At 41.1% G+C, this 26,642-nt stretch overlaps 1 protein-coding gene across 1 annotated transcript in view; it reads right to left on the bottom strand.

The window, feature by feature from the left end:
* Positions 1 to 26,401, bottom strand: part of LDAH (lipid droplet associated hydrolase) — a 141,178-nt gene extending 114,777 nt beyond the window's left edge. The window contains exons 1-2 of the mRNA XM_086625483.1: positions 26,218 to 26,401; positions 7,347 to 7,505 (exon numbers count right to left, since the gene is read on the bottom strand). Coding sequence (XP_086481609.1) covers positions 7,347 to 7,505; positions 26,218 to 26,251 — 193 coding nt within the window. The 5' untranslated portion in view covers positions 26,252 to 26,401. The remainder of the gene's footprint in view (positions 1 to 7,346; positions 7,506 to 26,217) is intronic.
* Between the last annotated feature and the right edge of the window lie 241 nt (positions 26,402 to 26,642).

The raw sequence follows: 26,642 nt of genomic DNA on the forward strand, positions 1-26,642 counted from the left end.
TCTCCTTACAGACTGCCCAAATCCAAACAGAGGTTCAATTGCTTAAGTTTCACCTGCTAATAAAAGCAGGGAATGGTAGAGACTTTCCAGGTAGGCTCCAATTATGTGATGTTCATCATATAAGGATAAGGTCATAACACAGACAGGTGGGATACAAGGAAAGACAGTCTTGAGAATTTTAGGAACACCAGCTAGCTTTCTCAGAGCCAGCCTGAAGAGCAGCCCAGCAGGCAAGTGATACATTCAAAGCATCAAATGGTTGCTTCAAGTCCTATAACGGAGTTGTGCAGGACAGGCCATGATGAAAGAGCATAGCGTTTCCCTTCCCCTCTCCATGAAAGGGCTGCAGATTCACTGCCATTCTCTCCTGGCTAACTTGCAGTCAGGCACGGTGTTCTACAGTGAATACTCTGCTCAGGTATAATATCTTCAGGACTAACTTCAATTTCAAGCACTGCAAATATTACAGAACAGACGAACACTGCTGCTAAGCTAATAAGTAAAAGAGGAACCTTTTTTAAATAAATAAATACATCAAGTATCTGTGTATAAACAGAGAGAAGATCCTGCTCAGATGTTTAGATATAAACATTTACTTTGGGACAGAATTTCAGATGCAAAATTGAGGTTTTTTTGGTTTCTGCTGATTAGCTGCATATGATTCAAGTGTGCCAGCTGGACTAGACGTCATTCTGAGCTGTGTCATCCTCCACATGCCTTGTTCAAGGGAGCCAAGACTCCAACCAAACAAGATTCTTGATTCCCTGGGCCAGGTTTGTTAAACATTATCATCTGCATTTTTGAGCACCTAAATTTCCTTTCTTCTGTGTTCCATTGCTTCAGCTGAGGAGAGAAAACAGCAGCCCTGCTCTACTTGGGAAGGTATGGTCAAAATAAGCAAAGGTAATAGAACCCAAGCAACTTCTTTTTGTAGAGGTAAGTGAAGATAAACACATAAAGCACAATGCTAACATGATGGAAAATACACAACCACACAGGAAACAGCTTTTCAGCCTCACCTTTAGGTCATCAAAACTATATGATACAGGATTAAGCAAAATAAAGTGCAAGTTAGTGTGTAAACAGGAGTCCTATGTAACTTATTTCAACACTAGCACCAGTGCATTTACACACCATGACTTTCATCTATAAATTCTCATTGCATCTAAAAGTATTACTCGATTCAAACCATCAAAATCCAAAGTTAAATGAATGATTCCTTCAACAAAGACCTGACGTACTTAAAAGTGATTAGTTATTTTCCTTAATGTCCTTTAGGTATTTACTGCTGCACATCAAAAGATTATACATGTCCTGGCACAAGAATTTCACACAATTACTAAGGGTAATGGAGTTTGTCAATGATGTAAACATTCCAGGAGAGGAAGTATTTGTTGTTTCACTCTATGTAGCTGTGCTTTTATTGTAAACTTATTTACGCAGTGCTAGCTGATGGCAACTGAATGCTAGCTTAGAGACTTGGGTGATACATAAATTTTGCAAATGTGAACAATGGAGATTTGTTTGGTGGTTTGGTACACAATTTGTGAAGATGACTGGCCTTCTGTTGAAAAGTAACCCAGTGGAAAGGTTGGAAACAGAAGTCTCAGCACTCCAATCCTTGTATTATCTGCTACAACTGGACTTCCTTTATTATAATCCTCCTAATACAAATAAAAGGCATTTTTGTGATCCTCAACGACCAAGAAAACTGATTAATCACTATCACATGAATGGCCTTGTAAAACTACTATTTTTTTGTGATATGTATACAGTAGGGAAACAGTCAGTGCTTACCTATGCATTCAGATGAGAACCTGAAGCCTGCTAGTACATGGTATAGCTGGCTATTACAGCCATAAGCTTTCAAAAAAAAAACCCCACCTATATTTTTTTCTAATCTTTAAAACAGCTCCCTCTTCTGGCATACTCCTTCCATACTATGCTTAAGTACCATAATTCATTTCTTACCAATTTTAAATTCTGTTTGGTTCCTAAAACTCAACAAATCCAATTTCAGTGTTAAGGCACTTACTGTGCAGTACAGCTGTGAAGGCATGCAGAAATTGAAAAGAGGGGCTAATTCTAATCAAGTATTTATCTAAGATTATCCATATACTTATCTTTACTACTTTTTGAAGGTACTCCAAAGTCAATCCAGACCAGAATCTACACCTGGACAAGAAGCCTAGACAGTCAGTCCCTCGGTCACATTTGCAGGATCAGTGAACTCGGAAGCAATCACCTGAGATCTCCTAACCCACTCCCTGCTCATGCAGGGTCAGCTAGAGCAGGTTGTCCAGGTCTGCGTCCAGTCAAATTTTAGATTATCTCCACAGCTGGAGACTTCACACCACCTCCGGGCAAGCTACCTCCTAGTAGGCAGAAATGCTTATGACAGTGTCCATCCCTAGCTAGTGATTAAAAAGTACCTAGGAATTTATGTTCCTTACTTTAGCATCTTAGTTAAGTGTTTAATATTAGGCTGGATGAAATTGGACTTGAGTCCCTTTCTGAACTAGGTGACATGGACCCAGCCTGACCCAGAAAAAAACAAAACCAAAACCAAACCAATGGTCTCTATTCCAAAACCAGATTTTGCTTCACATAAACAGTTCTGATCTATCTTCTTTTTTATTGATTTAATCACATATTAAGTACCAAGATTCATATACAGGATTCTGGATTACATTCTGGCCAAGGTTGCCAGAAGCTACACACTGCAATCTAATCTGCCAATACTACGAGTTCTTACTAGATCTAATGGAGTTCTTGTAGATGAATGGTTATAACATACAGATTATGTACCAACAAGCACTTTTAATCACATAAATTTTGTATAAATTAAAGCACATTCTAAAACTAAATTAAAGAGAATTGGAGTAAACGTGCTTTACACCATTTGCAAAATGAGGAAATAGATTCTTCTACTATTAAACAAACCCCTTGGTCTCAGTGGTGACAGCAGAACTCTGAAGAACTATTCATTCCAGTGATTGCTGAGCAGAGGGAATGATTAACAACTTCAAAAAAACTGTTCTAGCAGAAGCCAAAAAAACTAAATATGCAGGAACTAAGCTTCAGTCTGTGCAATTAGTTTTAGTGCAAAGCATTATTATATAGTGATTCTTAGTATAACTTTTCTTATGCAAATGTTGAGGCTGATGATTGCTTAATACCAAAACAGCAGGTGAAGACAAAACCAGATAACCTACTAAAAGCTTTTCAGAGTCCTAAAATTACAGTCAAAACCAGAACTTCAAAGACTTTCAAGTTAACAGTAAGTCTCACTTCAAGAGAGAACGCATTAAAGACTTGTCATAATCCAGGCAAACTGTTCGCGCTATTTTCTCTGCTGAAAAACAGTAGTCTTCAATTGACAACAGTCTTGTTGAAGTAAGTACATGTAACTACTCCTAGGAGAAGATCAGAATCCAAACCCTCACTTTCTGTTGTGCAGAATATCATAAGCAACTCTTGATTTAGACGATTAGCTCAGGAGATTAAATCTTTATACTTTAAAAAAAGTGTCTGGTTAAGTCCTTAAACAAATAGGCCTTAAACATCACCAAGGCGCTGCAAGATTTGGTAAAACAATAACATGATCCAATAACCCAGAAGCAATCCAACTGCAAGCAGGCAGATTAAGAAATTGGGCAAGCATAGGGAATACTCTGCACACATGCCAAAGAACCGAATTCTGAAACAATTTCTGCATATTAATGAATGAAACTAGTGTAGCATGCTCTACCACAAAAATTGGTATTTACATTGTACATTATCAATCGTACAAGAGTACAAGATGTTAAATAACAGAATTGTCTAGTTTACAGCAATGGTATCAAAAATTATGAAGCCTGGAATGAAAGTATCGCAATGCACTCCTGGCAATGAAATGCAAGAAAAACTTGATGAACAGCAAAACTCCACGAGCTAAACAGCACAGTGGTTTTAAAGTTTGTACTGTATCTATTTACAAAGTTAAATGTTTCATAAATACACAGACACAAATAGACAGATAGTCTTAAAACAGTAAAAAAAATATTCCATTACACTTTGTGGATCCTGGTTTCCAATGAACCCAAGCAATGTTAAATATTGCTGTAGCAGATTTTATACTTCACTGCTAATTTTACATTAAACAAACACTGCAAAAGGGAAAATAGACCTTTATGACACAAGAAGAAAAAAATAATTCCTGTCCTTTCCATAACGCCTACATTTCCAGAAAACCATAGACCTGATCCTTCAACTGTACACATTTAATTTTACTCTTATGAGTAAATCTCATTGATTTTAATAGAAAAGAATCCATATTAAGAAAGGTAAACAAGTATATGCATATATTCTGGATGGAGGAAAAATTAGGCCTTTTACACAGTAGTTACTCCAGTAAACACATTATTACACCTATATAGAGGCTTTGCTTACACAAGGAAAAAATGTTATGGAACAAAAAAAAGGTGCACATTAAACATTTCAACTAATATAGTAAAACTTTATTCAAATGATAAGTTTACACAGACTGCCATCAATAAAAACATTAGCCTATTGTAGTTAAATGAGATTGAACTCTGCTGCACATTCTGTATTCCAGCTGCTTCAAGAACAGTGAGCTACCAGTCCTCAGGAGGATGAATCCTGCCTCAGTTAAAGTCAACAGGAATTTTGCCACTGGTTTCAGAGTAGAAGAATGTTTTGGAATCGTCTTCCTCCCCCTTCCCCCCTTTTTTTAAACAAAAGGTCAGACCAGAGAGAAATTCTCCCCATTACAAAGAAATCTGACTTAAAAACCAAAAAGAAAATAAGTGTACAGGATTTATTCTCAAATCTCTTGCAACAACCAAATTGCAGCAGAAGCTGAGACTTTTACCATCTCTCTCTTCTATGTGCACCTCAACTCCATTTTGTTTGATTATATATAAACAAAAGCATACACATGAATTTCATTAAGACTGGAAAAGTACGTATCAGAGCAGTTTAACACGCAGAACAATGTATCACGTGCATTAGGACTAACCAGGTTCGGTTCAGACCACTGGACACTTGACTGAGCATACTCCCCTTTTTGAGAGAGTTGCCCTTGTCTGAGTATTTCTTTCCTTGACCTGTATCGAGCTATCCTTTTGCCTGTTTCATTCCATAAAGAATCTTAACTAGGGATACATGCCTTTCAAGTGTGAAAATTGCTGGACTCAAGAAGGGCTCCGAATTTCATACTTGGGAAGCTATAAAAGCACAAGGGCAATGCTATCTAATCCTAACTGTTTAGGTGCATAAACATGTTGCCAGATGACCCAAATGTCTGGATCACTCCTAAGGCTATATTTTTGTGTTGGCAGATAGAATTTCCCTTGAAGGCTAAAAATGAGGCATATACCAGTAGGAAAAAAATCCATTTGATTTATGAGAAGCAAAAACTGCATTATGTTACGCCAGGTCCTTGTCAGCTCCCTGCCAGCCACAGCAAGGAGCCTGGGTAACTTGATTCACTACTGAATTTGGGTATCTAAAACGAAGACAGCATTATTGTGGTTGCTGTGCTTTTTAATTGTTTTCTCAGTGAGAGAATTTCCAGTTTGTTACCAACATAATTCTGAAATAAGAGCAAAACCATAAATCAGCTGCCTGCAAAAGCTTGCAGACCATGACAGAACCACTCCAAATATTTCACTGATGTCTATTTCTGGATGTCTATCTAGTTAGTGTAAGATGTTAAGGAGTCTCTACAGAACTGTTCTGCAGGAAATAAGCTTCATGTAGCCCTGCCACTATATTTTCTTGCATGAAAAAAGTTTCCTGTGATGAATGTAGTGCCCATAAAGTCTGCGTGATTCGGTGTATTTCGAGCAGAATAACTTACATGCCTTGCAGAGGTGCCTTGCCTCAGATGCTAATGTTTGACTTTTGTGCTCCTCCCCTACAAATCTTTCTACCGATACAAGTTAGCTTCACAGATTTACCCCTGTTACAGGCTCTACTACCAACCCAAACATAAGGGTATCACAGCCCGAAGACAGATGAAAACTCCTGAACTTGGTGGAAAAAGAAACACTTAACTTAGCTGTTCATTTAAGCCTTCCAGCAATGCCTTAACTGGAAGAAAGCAGCAACTGAAAAGCATCAAATCAGGCTTGTACCTCAGAAAACTGACAATTTGATTCCACAGAGATAGTCTTTTACTAAAAAAGTTACGGCTATACATTACGTGGTTTAAAAAGTTGTTCCCATCAAATAGTTGCAAGATGTAATCATAGGAGGTTTATTTCTTCTTTTCAGTTAAGGAAATAATTTAAACTTCACTGTCACTGGGTTAAAAGTTACACTATTATTCAACTCCAGGAGGCAAGGGCATAAAATCACTGTGCCCAAAGAAAATAACAAAATATTCTATGGGGCTTCCAAAATCTTGAAAAAAAAAAAACAAACAACAGGAAAGTGGAACTTGTGCTCTTTCACCAGTAAGGACGGACCAATCCACGCACTGACCCATAAACAACAACAGAGCATAGTTTAACAGAAACAGTAAGCCAAAAATCTGCATTATCAGAAAAGTCATCCGCACTACTAATTTGGGGGAAGTAACAATAGTATCCAAAACATTCAAATGAACTGTAGGAAGCATGAGAAATCTGCAAACTCTAAGGCAGTGAAAGTCACAATATTTGTGCTTGAGTGGGCTAAAGCTCTACTTTTGCTAATTGCAGAACTCCTACAGTTCAGTTCAGACTGGCAGACTTCAATTAATTTAGAACTTCTCCATTGATTTTAACACATGCAAAATGAAAGTTTACACCTTTCATTTTACAGTGACCAGATTTAAATATAACTCAGAACTACACGATGCTCATTAGGTTTAAAAGACTTATCATAAAAATTCATGTGAAAAAAATCAAAGTTAAAAATCATTTGCTATTAAAAAACCCCCAAACACCTTCAAAACAATACTCAGAATTTTCCCTCAAATATTCTAACTTTTATCTTTCCGTTGGCACACAGCTGACATTGCAGCACCACTTCAAAGTGCAATAAATAAATGAAAAGACAGCAATGGAAAAAAAAAACACAAAAAAAACAAAAACCCACGATGCTGTGAGCGAAACACCACCACCAAGTAAATGAGCGAGACATCCTAATTTCTCAGTTTACCTTATGGCATTGTTACGAATACAGATAACAGTAGTAATCAAGTATAACAAAGGAATTTCACCATGGCAATACTACTGATTTTTTTGGCTATATGGACGGGCCAAATTCTACCACTTATCTAGTGAGATTTTTGAAATTGAGCATACCCTTTCCAATCATCACATTTCTCAACTTAAATAATAAAAAAAAAACCTTACCAGGAATAATCATGAATAAGAGCCTGGGTAGATTTTTACTTTCATCTTTTGAGAGGTCTTTCCAAGGCCCACACTTTAAGACATGGGTAGCAGCTCCACAACAGTAGATAAATTCTTCATGTAACGGGACTGGCTCTTCTGACATCGACCTCATATTTGCTGTTAGACAGAATAAGATACTGTTATAACAGACGGGCAAATATTTACATAGCTGGCTCTTTGCTATTATACCTTCCTATAGAATAATTATAAAAAAAAAACAAACCACCCTCCCCAAACAGCTGTCATCTCCAGTAAATAGAAGCCAAATTCAATATTTGATGTTTGAATAGGCTGTAGAAGTTGATACTTGTTACTACTCTATGAGAGAAAGCATATTTCAGTTTGTCACAGAAATATATGGTGATGAATTGGACAGTAAGGTCTAGTCTACCTTAAAGGCAAATAATTTTAAATTTCTTATTCACGTTGTCCACTGAAAAGATTCAGCTGAAACCTATTTGATGGTGAACAAAAGAAATAATACCAAACAAACAGAACTGCATGAATGTCTTCACAAGTTCTGTGTGCCTCAACTACGGGAGATCACAGCACCATGTAAAAACAACCATCAAAAAAAACCCCAACAAAACCAGAATACAACCCAAAAGAAAATACAAGAAACCAAAAAGGCACATGCTAATCACTAGCTTGCCTTCCAGCACCAAGTGGGCTCCTCATTTTAAGTGCAGTACAACTTACTTCTCTAGGAATTTCCAAAGGATTAAAGGAGTCTTTGTCAGTTAAAGCTAATCAAGATTTGATCACTTCAGGCAAAAATTTACGCTCACTTTTATAACTTTTCTTAAATTATTTGGTTATCTGAATGCAGTGATGGGAAATAAAACAGTACGCTGCCAAATAAACAAGGCATGTTCATCAGTTCATGTATTTATCAAATATGAAGTCATTACATCCTAATAGGCTATCACTTTGGAACTGGCTGATTGACCAAACTCCTGTATCTTCCTTTCAGTAAAAAATCCACTTCATCAAGTGACAACTTATGAATTAAAATGTCATCAAGAGGAACTACGACATACACAAGCACCTGCCAAAATAACCATTTACCGTTTGCAACTACAGATGCAGTTACCAAATGAATGAAGAGGTAGAAGTCTGCCCTTGTTGGGGTATGATCACACACGTGCATCACTTGGAACTCAGACCAGAGCTTGGTAAGCCCACAAAGCTGTTTGTATCAACTTCAAGGGCTATTTAAGATCTACGAAATATTTCCCGTCTTATAAGAAATACATTTCAGGCTTCTGAAGTAAAAGATCTGGCTTACCTAGAGTTGAAAAACTTGGTTAAATTATCACAGGAATGACTATGCATTCTTTATTCAATACATGACCATCTATAACGGAAAAGGCTGTCCAACTTAACTGTTTCCAATTTAATTAAATTTTAATTCAAGTCACATACAAGGGGAAAAAAAGAGACTAAGTCTCTACCTAGTAGACCCTGAAAGTTGACTGAAATATAGTATGCAAAGAAAAAAGAATAATGAGATAGTAAGCAAAAAATCCCAAGATGATAGGCCAGCAATTCACAAAGGAACTCTCCAGGACTTCACCTGCAGTCACTGCACAAAAACTTTTTAGTAAGTCTTATCTTGAAGTTAACAGACAAAGTGCAACTACTTTTAAAGTTAATTTAAGATGATCTTTCCTAAGTTCAAAAGCCCTGTTTCATGTATAACATATATATAGCAGCAATGCAGCAGCACATGGAATTAGGATAAATAATTCAAACAAAATGAGAATATAATCAAATAAGATCCAACAAAAAAAACACACATTACAATAAAACTGGATATTGTTGCATACCACCACGATCTTTAAAAGATCAAAAGCATCTAGTTTAGGATAATATTAGGCCTTTCAAATATTTTTGCTCAGTGAAAAAGGACCATTCTTTTTTGAGTACAGAATTTATATTCTATTTCCTAGTTAGTTTGTGAAGTTTTAGGCATGTAAACTGAAGCCTACAAATCTACAAGATTTGCAGGACCATAAGGTGGGGGGCACTACCTTCAAAAATAGTCACTGGAAAATTCTCAGTGTTACACAACTTGAATGAACAGATCTGAATGAAGTCCTAAGTAATGACACTCAGCTACATTTAAAAAGTGCACTTGTGGAAACACTCCCTTACTTCCTCTGGTTTTCATGTGAAGTTTTGAAAGGTTTAAGTTAAACAATAGGCAATGCAGAAGAGACAGACAATGTTTTATTTTGAATTAACAAGTACTACCTTGAAAAAATTAAGTATAACAGAAAATGCTTCTCAAGGGAAGGGAGAAGTCAGGTTTAATACTTTCAGTTACAGCACAATTCACTGGATGAAACTTTTCCCACTCACCTCCCTAATTAATGCCCTCCTTTAAAAAAACAAAAGTTCATTTAATGCCAAAGGAGCCATCTTTACTACCTCATTATTCGTCAAGTTATTGTCTTTAAATTACAGTGACTGGAACACAACTGATTGAAGCGAATTTTGTCAAACTATAAGGTATATTTTACAATGCATTATTCCTGCTTCCGTTTCTTCATTATTCAAAGCTGAAAGAAGTCAAGAGCAGCTCTGAGAGAAATTCAATTACATCAACAACCAAAGGAAACTTTTAGCTTGTCATCTCTCTTCTGAGGTGTCTACAATCCAAGAAGCAAAACTAACAAGTCCTTATCCAAGCAAGTATGTTTTATACAAAGTTTCTGATCACGAACTAATAAATAAGTCGTAAAGTTTCATTCTGAATTGATTTCACAGAACAACTCCAAATTAAAATCCCACTAACAAGTCTTCATTGACAAGTACCATTTGCAATGTAAGGTCATAAATTAAGCAATGAAAAAAGGAAGCTCAGCAACACATTTTGGACTGGAGTGGCAGGCTTTTCAGGTTCACATAGACTCTTGCAGTAGCTTTGGTCCAGTTTTTGAACTTACCTTAACTTCTAATTTCTAATATGCACAGTGTTGCAGTACCTGAAAGCAAGAGTGAACACTAAAGAACAAAAGGTTTTCTGAAAAACTGCCTGAGATAATCCCAAAAGGTTTCCTAGAACTAAATCTACATAGTATCTGAGGGATTTTTTATTTATTTATTGTTAGGTTTTTAACTTGTAACTTCATGGTCTTTAGGAATAGAAATGGGCTGAAGAGAAAAACAAGAGAAAAGACAGTGGATATATTCCTAAGATACTATGCAGATCTGTTTTAAGACGAAATCAATAATACCCGAAAATTCCTCTGGATCTCCTTCCCTCTTCATAAATGAAGCTTTGAAAAACAGTATTTTCATTATAGGCAACTATCTTTGGCAGGAATCGACTGTATTTCCCCTAGAAATATTTTAAGATGGCCTATCAATTTCAAAACACATTTAGCAAGCAGAGGTCTCAACAGATGAAACTCCTACCAGCTCAGCCAGCTGGTGGAGAGGGCACAGTTTGCACCGCAGCTCTAAGAAAGCTAAGGAGAAGACAGAACCACAAACTTGACCAGTGGGAGTTTCATAAGAGTCATCACAGAGGAAAGGAATAGAGCAAGAGAAAGACATGCAACTATGCAGGAAATCAGGCCCTATTACATCCCATGCAGTATTTTCTTCCTTCTCTCTGATCCCCACCCATCTAAACATACATGGAAAAAATATTACAAGGCAGCTTCTGTCAACAGTACTTAATCTAGTAAGAAAATTCCTGCTAAAATACATAAACACGGGCTTTGACTTATAGGGTAGGGCTTCAGCACTAGATTAACATGCCCTTAATGTAGGAGTCTACCTGAAAGCAGAATCTTACAAGACACACAGATCTAGGTGACAGCAGATGGACTTATTAGTGAACAATCATGGGACCAGCCACTAAGTTTCTACCTCAGGATGAGACAAATCACCCACTAGTTAGCAAAGTCTATAATGTCAACTTAGACATACACGTCTGATGTACTTGCAGGCACTTACAAACGAACCCGTACATTCAGATGTCTTACTACTGATCTAGACTCCACCTACTGTCATTGTTTTAGATAAGAATATTTGGAAACAGAGTTATCCACAAGGAGAAGATTACTTCTGCCATATGACTAGGTCTCTTCATACTCATCCTTGTTTCAACAGACTCCAAAGTAAAATGCTGATAGTAAAACTAAGTTTCCTTTGCACACATGGTGCTTAATTATTTATGCAACTGTCCTGGTAGTGTATTAACTGTTCCATCCTACACTGTTACTTGGACTTCTAATTTTATTTCCAAGATAGCTTAGGAATAAGAAAATTTGTGATCTGCATCCAAAATAGCGTTTAATGTAAGAATTCTCAGTCTACCACCTCATAATATAACCAGAGTAAGATACTTAAGGTTTGGCCTACAGACTATCTAATCACAAGTCAGGACAGACAGGTTGGTGTGCCTGATCTGAAGAACGACGCTGAAGCAAGAGATGCAAAGGTAATCACACAGGCAAGGACAAGTTGCATAAGACAGTGGTGGAACCAAAGTAGAGGAGAATGAACCACTGAATCAGATTTGACACATGCAATTCTGTAAGAGATACATCCCTGGGTGCCCAGGAAGCTGGCCAGGTTTACTGAGGCCACTCTCTACCCTTTTGGATATGTCATGACAACTGAGGGAGGTGCCTGAAAACTGCAAAAAGGCATGCATCATGCACATGTTTATGATGGAGTGTACAGGGAGCTATAACTCACTCAGCCTCATCTCAGTTCTCTAAAAGCTATGAAAGAAAATACCCCCCAAAGTTGTACCCAAGCACATGAAAGCAACTGGGAGTACACCCTGCATGGATCTGGCAAGAGCACATCATGCCCAAATAACCTCATTGCCTTCTATGATGAGAGGAATGGCTCAGTAGATGAGGGGAGAACACCAGATGCTGTTTAGCTTAACCTGAGCAAGGCTTTCAACACTGTCTACTGTAGTATTCTTACAGCTAAACTGGTGAGATATGGACTAAGTTGATTGTAAGGTGCTTTTGGGGGGATAAAAAGGGAAAAAAGCCACAATCAAAAAGAAACCCAAACCACAACACACAGAGAAAACTTACATGTCCTTCAAGGATCAATACCAGGCCAGTACTGTTCATTCTTATGTCTTCATTAAACACCTGGACAATGGGACAATAAGCACTCTCAGCAGGTTTGTGCATAATACCACATTGAGAGTGGGACGAAGACACACCAACTGAAACACTGGACAGCAGGGCTGCTATCCAAACAGACCTTGGCAGGCTGGAAAAACAGGAACCACATGAAATCCAAGGGCAAATGGAAAATCCAGCACCTAGAATTCTGTCACCCATGGCAGCAACACAGGCTGGGGGCTTGAAGGCTAGAAAGCGGCTTTGCAAAAAAAGACACTAGTGGATAACAAGTTGAAAATGAGTCAGTAGCGTGCTCCTGCAACCATGAAGGCCAACTGTATACAAGGCTGCAAAGGCAGAAGTATCCAGCAAGTTGAGGGATGTGATTATCTTCCTCTGCTTGCCACTGGAGAGATTGCATCTGGAGTATTGTGTCCACTTTCAGACTCCTCGGTACAAGCAAGATATCAACACACTGAAGAGAGTCAATTAGATGATACGGATGATGAGCATGTGATGTATGTCTGGAGGACAAGGAACAGCAGTCAAAAGTTGCAATGAAGGAAATTCCAATGAGAAAGAGGTTTCTCCACATGCTCAATGAGGATTATTAAATAATGGAAGACGATGCCCAGAGAGGTTGCAGAATCTCCAACCTCGGCGATATTCAGTGCTTGACCAGACAATGTGTTCAGCAAACTGACCTAATTCGCCCTTTCTGAGAAAGGGGCTGGGCTGTAGCTTCAGGATGACCTACCAAAGTCAGATGTATGTAAATTCATGAGACTGGACTAGACACACCTGGAAGTGCCAAAAGAATTGGCTGATGCAATTGCAAGGCTGCTGCTTATCAAAGAATCATTGTAAATCATGTGAGCTCTTGATGGCTGTGGGGGAGGAAGCCAAAAAAAAAAAAAAAAAAGAATACCTAAAATCATAGCCTTTTTCAATCAAGAAAGGTAAGGAGGAGAGCACTCAAGGCACTATAGGCTGATCTGGCTCTGCTGAGTCCTTCAGAAACATCACAGTAGCATGTATTCTTCTAATCACATAAAGGAAAAGTATTAATCCAGAATAGGAAACCAATCTCCCAATGGCAAATTGTGCTCAAGCAATGATGAAATACCTGGCTACAAGAAGGAAAGAAAAACCACAGATGTAATGCACATAGCCTTATTAAGACTTTTGGCACTGTCCTCCACTGCATTCTCCTTTCCAGGCTAAGGAAACAGGCTGAGTACCTGACTCACATAGTCCGAGAACTAACTGAACAAGCTTAAATGATAGCCAACTACTGGCTGTCAACTGAATATCAAACAAGTCAAGCAACCTTGAGTCAGTACTGGAGCCTATAAAGCTCAACATTTTCATCAGAAACCTGGATGACAAGACAAAAAATGCAAACAATGCTAAATCATCCAGGATCATGGATACAGCCAGAGCAGAGCTTCAGTTCAGAGGGTTGTTTCCCTGAGAACCTTAAGGACTGGGCCAACAAATCTCTTATGATGCTCAACAGTGGAATGCATGAAGATCTGCACCTGGAACAGAATACCATGCTTCAAAAGCAGCTCAGAAGTAATTAGCTGAGTAGCAGCCCTGCTGAAAAAGATGTTTATCATGAGGGATGCCAAAGCGTAAGACAACAACGCACTCTCAACACAGTAAGGCAAACTCTATGAGACTGAAATTCAAGAAGTATAGCCAGCAGTTTTGAGGTAAGTTACTCTTCCCTTCTACTTAAGAGTGGTGAGGATATACCTGTAATACCGAGCCAGTTTTGTTCACACTACCAGGTCAAGAAGAACACAGGGAAACTTGGAAGGGTCAAGTAGATGACTACCTAGAGGGTGAGTAGCCTAGAGCACATGACGTCTAAGGAAAGGCTTCAGGAGTTGTGCTTTTTTAGTCTGCCAAAAAAAGGATAAGCTGTAATCGAATAGCAACCTGGAGCTATTTGAAAGAGACCTGCAAAGATAGCATAGCCAAACTTTTCTTTGCAATGGCAGATGGTAAAACAAGAGGCAACAGCCACAAGTTGTGTCTTGACAGTTTAAGATGTTAAAAGAAAAATTCTTTGCTAGGAAGGCAGTGGAACATCTTTTGTCAGAGGTTTTTAAGACTCAGCTGGAGAAAACAGTAATTTTGGTCTGAACAGAAGGATGAACTACATTTGCTCCAGTTTTCTATAAATCAAATTTTATGGCCCTAAAACATCAGAAAAAGATAAAGGTGAGCTTCAACAAGGGTGTCTCTGAATTTTTCTAGTACCTTAGCAAACGCAGAGGGGTTCATGAATACAGCAGCTGACAATAACTAAGCATATAGGTTAGAGAAAAGGAATCTAAACTAGGTCAGCCTCCCACAAACGTAAGAAACTGAAGTATTCCATGGATTAGCAGCACCAGCTTAAATAAAAAAGAAAGACTGCTCTAATTGGTGAGCTTATGTGACTGAATTTAATATCATGATGCAAAAGAATAACTGGAAAAATAGAAAGCGAGATTCCTTCATTCATTTGCAGACTGGAACTAACATGCTCATAGCTAAGACCTAGAAGCAGAAGGGCCAGACTGCCAGACCTGGTAGCAAACCTGTAAAGATGAACAGGGGGAGGAAGAAGGGAACACAGGATGCCTAGATCTCATCAAGCATTTCTTCAGACAAACTACAGGCAAACAGTGGATGCCAGATTTTCTACAGAAAAACAGCAAACATAGGCCAAAGCCTTTGCAAACTGTTGTGACACTAGTCACAAATCTTGACTAGTTCTGTATAAAAAAAGCAGCAGCTAGTAAAACATAAAACTGAAACATTTCTCCGTTGTACTTTACAGTGCAATTCTCTGTCAAAGTCATATGAAGGCAAGGACCTGCTAGTCTCTTTCACACTAGTTCTGTATTAGTAAATAAAACCAGTTAGGTGTTATTTGTAAAAATGAGCAAAGCTAAAAAGTTAACATTGCGGGCACACCAAAAAAAGCTATGTAGTTATATGAAATAACCCAACAAAACCCAAACATCTATACCCAAGGCAGTTCAGAGCAGCAGGCTGCTTTTGTCTGAAACAAGCGAAGTAACATGGCAGCCTTAATTTCAGGCATCACTCAATGACCTTAGCAATCCGATGCCTTCAATTTGCTTTGTTACTGTGTCATCCCCCCCATGCCCCTCTCTCAAGCAGTAAAACACTTAGGAGAATTTCACTGATGACTGTGCAAAAATATCTCTGAAACACATGGAGACGGGGCACAGCTTACTCATGCTTAGAGCTGTAGTGATAAAAACCTAAAGCGCAGAATGAAAACTGGAATCAGTTTTCATTTCTGAAGTTTGTACAGAGGCACCATAGAGGGGACTGTGCATAGACCTAAGTAGGAAGAAACCCAGTTTTAAGAACTGGACCTACAGTATCACCACAAAATATGGACTTCATTGCCACTAATAATCTTGTGCCAATCACCAAGAAAGTGTATATTGCCTTGGTGGAAAAGAAAGGAAAATAACTTCCAGGTATCTATTTTGTACTGGACAAGCGGTCCCTTGACAGTGCCAAACATAATAACATCAGTTACTGAGGCAGCTTTTTAGCAAAGCAGTATAGGAATCAAAAATTGAAAGAGTGTTAGCTTGGAAAGGTCAGATTTTGTGGATTCAAATCAGCAACAGATGGAACCCTCATTAACCTTGCTCCAACAAGGTGCTTTGCTCTGGTACGAACAATTTGAAAGAGTCTTAGGGGTAAGGAATCAAGAAATCAGGAAACATTTTCAGATCCCACAATGATACATGTCTACATTGGTCTGGTACAAAATTATTTAACAAAGAGAGTGGACAAAACCCTAGGGAAATGGATTAGGAAGGCCTGCTATAACTTTTAATCAAACTTTACATCTCACTGAGATCTTTGGGTTTAAAAAATTCAGCATGTACTAATGACTACAAAACAAACAACAGAGCTCTTGTCAATTATCATAATAGAACTATTGCAGCACTCTTGGTCTTGATTTCCACACTACTTTCAAAAGGATGAAACAACAAATGAAAGACTTCCAAGGGAATCAGGCAACCTTTATAAAATCAGTTACAAGCTCGAAAGCATCAACTGTTGGTCTATGGCACTCAACATAGTCGGCAAGGGGACCTGACATTTCATTGCAGTCCTGGCAACAAGACACAAAGTTTTATGTCTGGTGTCTTTCTCTCCTTTGGCAATCACAGACTTCAGTTTTTGTTTGTGCTGACGCTCCTATCACAAAGGTCACAAAAACCCAGTTACGCCTGCCCAATGCTCAAATAGCAAAGTCCATGTCCCTTGTTACTAGGTAGATCAAAAGGTCCTCCATTTGCCATTGCAACTTTTAACACTCAAACATGTAGCACTGGAGTCACAGCAAGCATAAGCAAACCCTGAGAAGCTACCCTGGTACGGGTTAGGGTCCCCTGAGGTTTCATACAATACCAGCAACTACAAATGTACACCCCACCCCGCCCCCCAATAATACATGACATTGTAAAAGTGGAATATGCTTTATCAAACATGTTTCAGCATACAGTGGTAGAGGTCCTACATATCATGTCCTGTTAATCTATTTAATCATACCCAGATGGTAACCTTCACTTTTTCAGAAGAGCTAAAACATCACAAACCATTTATGAACTGTTCAGAGCTACCAACATGAAAACGACCGCAAAAGAGTATGAGTTTGTTGTGCTATATTTTTTATTTAAGTAACTTCATAAGCATAATTAAGGTGGGGAATCCCACAGATCACAAGGAAGTGGTAGCTATACTCCCAGCAACTCCCCCATTTCCCAGTTAATATGCAAGACCAATGATAAAACTAGTAATGTTGATGATCTAAAAAGAAATGAACAAGAAAATAGTTGCTTAAAGAAAAAAGCGCACTCAAGGAAGTAATGATGGTTTAATTTGCATTGAAACAAATATGATGGTTTAATTTGGTTTAATATGGGGTATTTTCCAGACCATAAAATGAGATTTTGGGAAACTTTTTAGTCCCGAAGGAAGAAAAATTTGTTCATCTGCACATAGTATTGAGATCTACTGGATAAACGAAGCAACATTCCAAGACAGCTTTCCCTTCAAATACTGCATTAAAGTATTGGACCCAGAGGAAAATCTTGGTAAGTTTAAAACTGAAAACTCATGGAGGAATAAACAGAAGGTGGTGGGCATGAAGAACAGGTGGGTATAATAAATATACTTCAAATACATGTTCTGAGATTAGAATGCAATGTTAGCAAAGCCTCAGTCAAGTAAAGATAGAATTTCTATGCAAGAGAGTATAAAAAGCTGCTGCTGAAGTACAATGTCTTCATCATACAGAAGGTTTCCAGGGAGAAAACTATGCCAGGTCTCTTCTGACCAGCAAATTTCAGAGAAACAGCAGACTCATGTCAAGAGAATCTTGTAATGAACTTTCCTAGCTGCCGTCAGGAAAACCAAGCAAAAAAGAATAAGAAATTCCACATTAGAAAATCAAAGGGAAATAAATCACAGTTGGGAATGGATAGCATGAGAAAACTGTCACAAATGCAGCAAAGTCTGCAAAGTACACAATTTGTTTGTTTATTCCAACATGGACTATGTTGAACATCCACATTTTGGGAGCCACTGGGCAAAACCGAAATGTAACACCATGATTACAGACTGGGTTCAAATCTTGCTGAAGTTAGAAGTGGGAACGTTATGCTTCGTGAACAAAAACCCATCCTGCTTATGTTGTATATAGAGAAAAGAAACATTAGCCGTCTTCAAACTTCAGCACAAATCACCACCTAAAATACAGCATGTTCAAAATTGAATAAGTATGTGAATTATGTGGGAGAAGAGCTGACATGGCCTTTCAGTGTCTTGCTTCAACAGGAGAGAGAGAAATAGCACGATATAATGCAAAAAGTGAAAGAATAGATGATCAAGGACACACGCACAAGAATAAATTAAAAATGGTACTGAGAAAAAATATGAACATGCAAAAAGGTTTGCTTGTCTAAGGGCTTGGAAAAATACTTGCTCATTATACAAAGATGATGCTTCTTTACCATATGATTCCTACTATTTCTAGGGAAAATGAGAACGTTCAACCTTTTGAAAGAAAAAAGTCAAAGAACTATTTGGCTCTGCAACCGTATGTTCTATACTCTTATTTTTTTCTTCTACATCAAAAAAACCTACAAGACTCACACTTCTGTTGGACAGCTGTTTAAGTCATATAGGTAATCTGGACAACATTCAACGAAACACAAAAATGCAAGAATTTATAGTAATGGCAACCTATATGTGTATTTAAACCACAGTACCCAAAAGTTAAGCATTTGAGGAAACTTCCACTTTTCAGCAGCAGTAATGACAAGCAAAAGTAGTAAAAAAAATTTCATCTCATGTCAAAGAACTCCTTCCCCACCATCTATCAGAATAAGATTCACTACTCAATGGAGAGCACTACTCTTTCTTTGTTCCTGTTAAGTAAGGCAAAGCTCAAACAGCATAATGAATACTAGCAAGAAGCAGATATCAAAGCAAAAAAAAAAATGACACCAATCCAATTAGCATCACGCTGTCCTTGATTTGGCTTCTGCCATCCTTTGCTGTGCTGTTCAGCATGAATCTCCCTATGAAACTATCCCTTATTTCTACAACTTCCTTCCTTCCATAGTTCCATGTTAGTTCTCTCTTAGCCTAACATATGCTCTGAATTCAAAACACTTTTTTTTCTTCCCGTTTTATTATTTCAACTTACATGTGTTCTTACATCAACTGTTTACGTCACCTTCAGCTTCGCTCTATAGCTGCTGACAGCGTTCTTGCTTTCTAACGAGGACATAAAAGAGTTAGTCAAAATATTGTCTACTTACAGTGGACCAACCTACTAGTCACAACAGCATTCTCCAGTAATCTCTCAACTTCTGCTTGCTGCTTACCACCTCCTTATGCTTACTGCAGCAGCTGTACATTCTGATACTCATTTATGACCCTACACAGGTCAGGAAGGCACCGCAAGCAGAGACATGAAAACATGTCTCTGGAGTCAGCTCTGGAGTCCCCAACATAAGAAGGACATGGAGCTCCTGGAGCAAGTCCAGAGGAGGGCCATGAAGATGATCCGAGGGCTGGAGCACCTCTCCTATGAAGACAGGCTGAGAGAGTTGGGGCTGTTCAGCCTGCAGAAGAGAAGGTTCCAGGGTGATCTTATAGCAGCTTTCCAGTACCTAAAGGGGGCCTACAGGAAAGTTGGGGAGGGACTTTTTACAAGAGCGTGTAGTGATAGGACAAGGGGCAATGGATTTAAACTGAAAGAGGGGAGATTTAGATTAGATATAAGGAAGAAATTTTTTACATTGAGGGTGGTGAGGCAGTGGAACAGGTTGCCCAGAGAAGTGTAGATGCCCCATCCCTGGAAGTGTTCAAGGCCAGGTTGGATGAGGCTTTGGGCAAGCTGGTGTAGTGGAGGGTTTCCCTGCCCATGGCAGGAGGTTGGAACTAGATGATCTTTGAGGTCCCTTCCAACCCTAACCATTCTATGATTCTAAATAGGCTGTATGCAGCTCTGTGCAAAGGACAAACTAAATCCAACAGGTGAATCAATGAACAGGAGACAAACAAGAGACTACAAAGAATAATACCAGACAGCATTAGACCCCTTTCTGAGTCACTACAGTAATATAATTGTCTGTGCTATTTATATGAGGCCTGAAGTCCAAGTCCTTCTCAGTAAGAAGCAATGGTGATGTTCATCATGCTGCTGATCAGGTAGATGGGACAGGGAGCTCAACAGTCAGGCTGGAGAAAGTTGTGCAGTAGCCACAAAGTTTCTGCCAGAAGCAGTGGCGCAGCAAGGCCTGCACATGCTGGTGCTCTGACACACAGAACTATGGTTCTAGTAACAAGAGGATCCACATCGATTCACCGTGCTGGAAGCACTGCTAGCGTGTTCTCAAAAAAAAATGGAAGCCCTTGTTATCCGGGGAAACTATGACATAGTTGCCATCACTGAAACATGGTAGGATGACTCATATAATTGGAGCACTACCATGGATGGCTACAAACTCTTCAGGAGGGATAGGAGAGGTAGGAGGGGTGGCGGGGTTGCCCTTTATGTAAGGGAAGGTCTAAACTGCTTAGAGTTAAATGTTGGGGACGACTTGGTAGAATGTCTGTGGGTGAAAATCAAAGGGGAGCCTGATGTCTGTTGGAAGTATAACATGGCAGTCAGGAAACAGTCTAGGCGATTCCTGCAGGGTGTGGAGGACAACTTCCTATCACAACTGGTCAGTGAACCGACTAGAGAAGGTGCTCCCCTAGACCTTCTGTTTGTGAACAGAGAAGGTCTTGTGGGAGATGTGAAGGTTGGAGGATGCCTGGGGCATAGTGACCACGAGATAATAGAATTCTCAATTCTAGGGGAAGTTAGGAGGGGGAACACTAAAACGGCCAAGCTGGACTTTGGGAGAGCTGACTTTGGGCTGTTTAGAAGTCTAGTTAATAAAGTCTAATGGGAGACAGCTTTCAAGGGTAAGCGGGCGCAAGAGGGATGGTTACTACTCAAAAAGGAAATTCTGGAGGCACAGGAGCGAGCTGTCCCTGTGTGCCGGAAGTCGAGCCGCCGGGGTAGAAAACCAACTCCAACTTGGATGACAAAGGAGATTTGGGAACATCTCAAAAGGAAAAGAGAAGTCTGTAAGTCTTGAGCAGGCATCCAGGAATCAATACAGGGAGGAAGTTAGGGCATGTAGGGAGATAATCAGGGGGGCAAAAGCCCAACTGGAACTTAGACTAGCCTGCTCCGTAAAGGACAACAAAAAGTCCTTCTATAAATACATTAATAACAAAAGGAGGGCTAAAGATCACCTCCAGCCCCTACTGGACACAGGGGGTACGTTAGTCACTAGGGATGAGGACAAGGTTGAGGTCCTTAATGCCTTCTTTGCCTCAGTCTTTAATAATAAGGTTAGTAGTTCCCAGGTGAGCTGGCCTATGGTGTCTGAGAGCAGGGAGGGAGAGCAAATCGAAGCTCCTGTGATCCAAGAGGAACGAGTCAAGGATCTGCTTCATCGGCTGGATGCCCACAAGTCTATGGGGCCTGATGGTATCCACCCAAGAGTCCTGAGAGAGCTGGCAGATGTCATTGCCAAACCCCTGTCCATTATCTTTGGGCAGTCTTGGCTCACTGGGGAAGTTCCGCTGGACTGGAGGCTGGCAGATGTTACCCCCATTTACAAAAAAGGGCGGAAGGAGGATCCGGCGAACTACAGGCCTGTCAGTCTGACCTCGGTGACGGGCAAAGTCATGGAACAGGTTATCTTGAGTGCTATTAATGAGCACATACAGGTTAACCGGGTGATCGGGCCCAGTCAACATGGGTTTATGAAAGGCAGGTCTTGCCAATCAAACCTGATCACCTTCTATGATGGGGTGACCCGCCTGGTTGATGAGGGAAGGGCTGTGGATGCAGTTTTCCTTGACCTCAGTAATGCCTTTGATACAGTTTCTCATAATGTTCTGGTTGAGAAACTGATAACTGCTGGCCTGGATAGGCACACCCTCCTTTGGGTTAAAAACTGGCTGGATGGCCAGGCCCAAAGAGTGGTGGTAAATGGGGCTAAATCCGGCTGGAGGCCGGTCACCAGTGGGGTTCCCCAGGGCTCAGTGCTGGGTCCAGTTCTGTTTAACACCTTTATCAATGACCTGGATGAGGGGATTGAATGTACCCTCAGTAAATTTGCGGACGACACCAAGCTGGGAGGCTGTGTCGATCTGCTCGAGGGTAGGGAGGCCCTTCAGAGGGATTTGAACAGACTGGATCATTGGGCTGAGGCCAATGGCATGAGCTTTAATAAGGCCAAGTGCAGAGTCCTTCACTTGGGGTATAAAAACCCCAAGCATCGCTATAGGCTCGGGGAAGAGTGGCTGGAGAGCTGCCTGGCGGAGAAGGACCTGGGGGTGTTGGTTGATACCGGCTTGATATGAGCCAGCAGTGTGCCCAGGTGGCCAAAAAGGCCAATGGGATACTGGCGTGTATCAAGAATAGTGTAGCCAGCAGGAACAGGGAAGTGATCCTGCCCCTGTACTTGGCACTGGTGAGGCCGCACCTGGAATATTGTGTCCAGTTTTGGGCCCCTCGCTTTCAGAGAGATATTGAGCTCCTGGAGTGAGTCCAGAGAAGGGCGACTAAACTGGTCAAGGGGCTGGAAAATAAAACTTATGAGGAGCGGCTGAGGGAGTTGGGGCTGTTTAGCCTGCAGAAGAGGAGGCTGAGGGAAGACCTGATTACAGCCTACAAATACTTGAGAAGGGATGGTGGGGAGGTGGGGAAAGGGCTCTTTACATTAGTGATGGGTGAGAGAACAAGAGGAAATGGGTACAAGCTTAGTCAGGGGAGATTCAGGTTGGATGTTAGAAAGTATTTCTTCTCTGAAAGGGTTGTCAGCCACCGGAATAGGCTGCCCAAGGAAGTGGTTGAGTCCCCATCCCTGGATGTGTTTAAGAATCGGGTGGATGATCTACTTAGGAATATGGTTTAATGGGGATTAGGGACGGTTGGACTTGATCTCTGAGGTCTTTTCCAACCTAGAAATCTATGAAATCTATGAAAATGAGAACAAACCTTGTAATATCACTATTTTGCACAGGGATCCAGCTCCTCCCATCAAAATGATCTTGACAACACATGACTACGTATAAATGCATACATAAACAAAGCCTGCATTCATCTGAGGTGCAAATAATAAATAATCCAGTTATCCCGTGATACTCATTTTATTTCCAATTAGCACTACAGTTTCTTTTGAGGGGTAAAATTTGGGGGGTTCGATTTCTACAAAAGGTTCATATTAGTAAAGATTTTTTTTCTTTTTTTAAATGAAACATTTGTGTAAAGAACCTGTCTAAACAAAGGAAGACGGGAACAGGTTCTAAATAGAAGCAGGAGATGAGACAGGAAAACAAAAGAACCAAAAGAGCAGCACGGTTACTGGCAGCAGCAGGAGGAAGCAAGGATACCGATGAAAGAAATCCTGCCATACTTGGAGTTGCAGCATCTTCAGTTAGACGTTGTTCTGGCACATCAGGATTACCTAACGTGTGATAACAAGGCACTTATCACATAATGCACAGCTGCATTACGTGGTTGTGCAATCCTTGCTAGGTAAATAAACAGTTCTCTCTTTCACTTCACTAGTCAACTATGCACTCGGGCTACTACTTCGGTGTGAGAACTTGAATTTGCTTCAAGCTTAAGACTCTGTTAAGTTCACACCTTTCATATTACACATTTGTTTCCTATTATGAATATTCTTTTATCAGAATGACTTGCTTCCCCCAGTGTAACCTGTTTACAAACCTTACTGGACATCTAAACGCTATCAAAGTCTAAGTTGGAATCAAATGTGGTCAAACATTTCACTGAAAATTTGAAGTATTACACAGTGGCTTGTCAAGAGCAGAAAAAACATAGTTATACCTCTATTAAGAGCATTCCCGATTTAAATAAGCCGAAAACTAACAGTCCTTCACTTCCTGCACGCTTGTTGTCAGTACAAATCCATGCACACCACCACTAAAAACCTAAAAATTGAAATTCTGCTCCTAATACTTCATAAATATAACCTAGACATTATCCAAAATGGGAACAACCCCTTTTTCTAGACAAGGTGCCCACATGATAATAAATCTCATCAATAGAAAAAACATAATTTAAAAGAAACCAAAGCTAGCAATAGAAAAAAATCCAACTCTCAAACAGGAAAATCAGCGCTATTAGGAAGCTTTAGAGTAAATCTTGTGAAATATACTGGTAAGTTCTTTGGCTTGGCAGGGATTTTGGAAATTCTGTTTTATGCTTATCCATACACAATTTATTTTAATTCCCTATGTGAATCACACGAAGCAGATAAATAGGTAATAACTCATCAGTGTCTCTTATACCATACAGCAGTAGCAGAAAGCACATTGAAAATCAATGGAGATGCCTCCTGAGGTAGTGGGTATTTGACCCACAGAACTCCTTGAGGCTGGATGTTGCGAACACTAGAGCTCCACAGGGGCACGAGGCAAGGATAAGTTGATGGAGAAATCCACTGAGGAACTTTTAAGTCTTCAGTACATCTGTTCCAGAAAGTTCCTGGGCCGCACTTCATTGCAGGCTGAGTGGATACTTACAGAGTGAGACTAGGTAAAGAGGAATGCCTCTTTCGCAACTATATGCTTAGGGTACTGGCAAAGACTGTTGAGAGATCACAGATTTAAATTGCTTTTGTACAATCCTTGCAGTAAGTCCATGACGGAAAATATTAAGTATTGGTGCTGTCACTTAGTTCTGTAAACATGCGACCAATTCCCTCACTGACATCATAAGCAAGTGCCACAAGAAAACAGGGAATTGCAATAATCCTAATTAATAATTGAAAGCTTCTAGTCTCTGAGAAACACAAAATACAAATTCATATCCAGATTCTGCAACAGGTCCATGCAGATGGACTCTTAGACCTTAATCTGGCATCATAAATTCCCAGAGGGTCAGGAGTATACAGCACCTTAAAAAATAAAGGGCCTGCATCATTCAAACCATTCAAGTCTTCTGATGATCAGGCTTTAACACTATACTTAAGTTGCAAGAAAAGAAGTTGTTTCATCATTTTTGCAAACACAATAAAAAAGTTACCAGTAAGAAAGCCCTCGACAACTGTCATGCTTCGACAGTGCTTCATCATCTTAATTTCTTTAACCGTATATTTCCATCCCAGCATTTACACTGCTTCCTGAACCTGCTGCTCACCTCTTCTCCGGTGCAGGCACTTCTCTTCTGTACCGGCTACCTTCAAGCCTGTATTTACTAACAATGCTGACGCTGCTCTGGGACCAGTATGAAAAGCAAACCTGACAGGGCTCCTGAAGAAGGATGCATACGCCTGCAAGACTCTCTGCTTTTCCAAACCAATTAGTTCCTCTATTAAAAGACACTTCTTTCCACTTACAAGTCTCGTCTCACTTCTAAGCATTCCTAATCTTATTTTATAGGCCCTTCAGGCCACGGACTTTTTCTTCCTACCTGTTTTATAACTTGTCACGTAAATGACGCGCCTCAGTCAGCTCCAAGAGATGCTGCACAGGAACAAGCACCGACATATAAAAAAACGCACTACAAACAGCATCACTGCAGTTATTTTCTGGAAAAGGAGACACCGCTCAGGACTTGTTTCTTGAAGTCTCCTCCCAATCCAAGGAAAAACACGCCAAGGGAAAACACACAAAGCATCGCTTACTGCATGGGATGCGCTATGCCATCCTCAACCCTCGCCTAGAAGCCTCCAACGTTACCGAGTGGAACACGCGTGTGTACACCCGACCGCTGCACGGCGGTTACACAAGGACTGGGGGACACCCCACCGCTCGGCGAGGCCCCGCGTCGGCCCCGCCGCCGGGACACCGGCCGCGGCAGCAGGCGCCCGGCAGCGGGCTCCGCGGGGCCCCGAGCACACGGCCGCCTCGCTTCGCGGCTCTAGACCCGCCGCCACCGCGCGCCGGGCAGGGGGAGGGCGGGGACGGCCCACCCGGCAGCCCGCGAGGGGCCCGGCCAACCCCGCCACCCGGCCCGCCGCCTGCCCCCGGCGCGGGCACGGCCCCTCCGCGCCGCCCCCGCCCCGCACGGCGCCCCGAGGCGGCGGGGAGCGGAGGAACCGCCGCGGCGCTGAGGCACGTACCTTCCCCCTTGGCGGGCTCCCCGACACCCAGCATCGCCGTGGCGGCGAGGGAGCGACCACCGACGCCTGCCGAAGCCGGGCGGAAGCTGCCGGCGAGGCCGCGCAGGGCGGCGGCGGGAGGGGGCGGGGGCGGCCGGGCCGCTCCTTCCGCCCGGGCCGCGCGGGGTGGGCGGAGGGCCGCTCCGCCCCCGCCTCGGCCGCCCCGGCACCGGGACGGCGGCGGCCGTGCGAGCCCCCCGGAGGAGAGGGCACCGCCCTTCCGCGGCAGCCGCCGTGGGCAGCGCCTGCCCGGCGTGGCGGCGTGCTCCGTGGGGCGGGCGACCGGGCGGCCGTGCCCGCCGGAGCGGTGGCCGGTGGCTGGTGGGGCCGCCCCACCCGCTGGAGAGGCACCGAGCGAGGGCCGGTGTCTGTCGCCCGGTAGGAAA

The sequence above is a fragment of the Tauraco erythrolophus genome, chromosome 2 (genome assembly GCF_009769465.1).
Source record: "Tauraco erythrolophus isolate bTauEry1 chromosome 2, bTauEry1.pri, whole genome shotgun sequence".
NCBI classification, from domain to species: Eukaryota; Metazoa; Chordata; class Aves; order Musophagiformes; family Musophagidae; genus Tauraco; species Tauraco erythrolophus.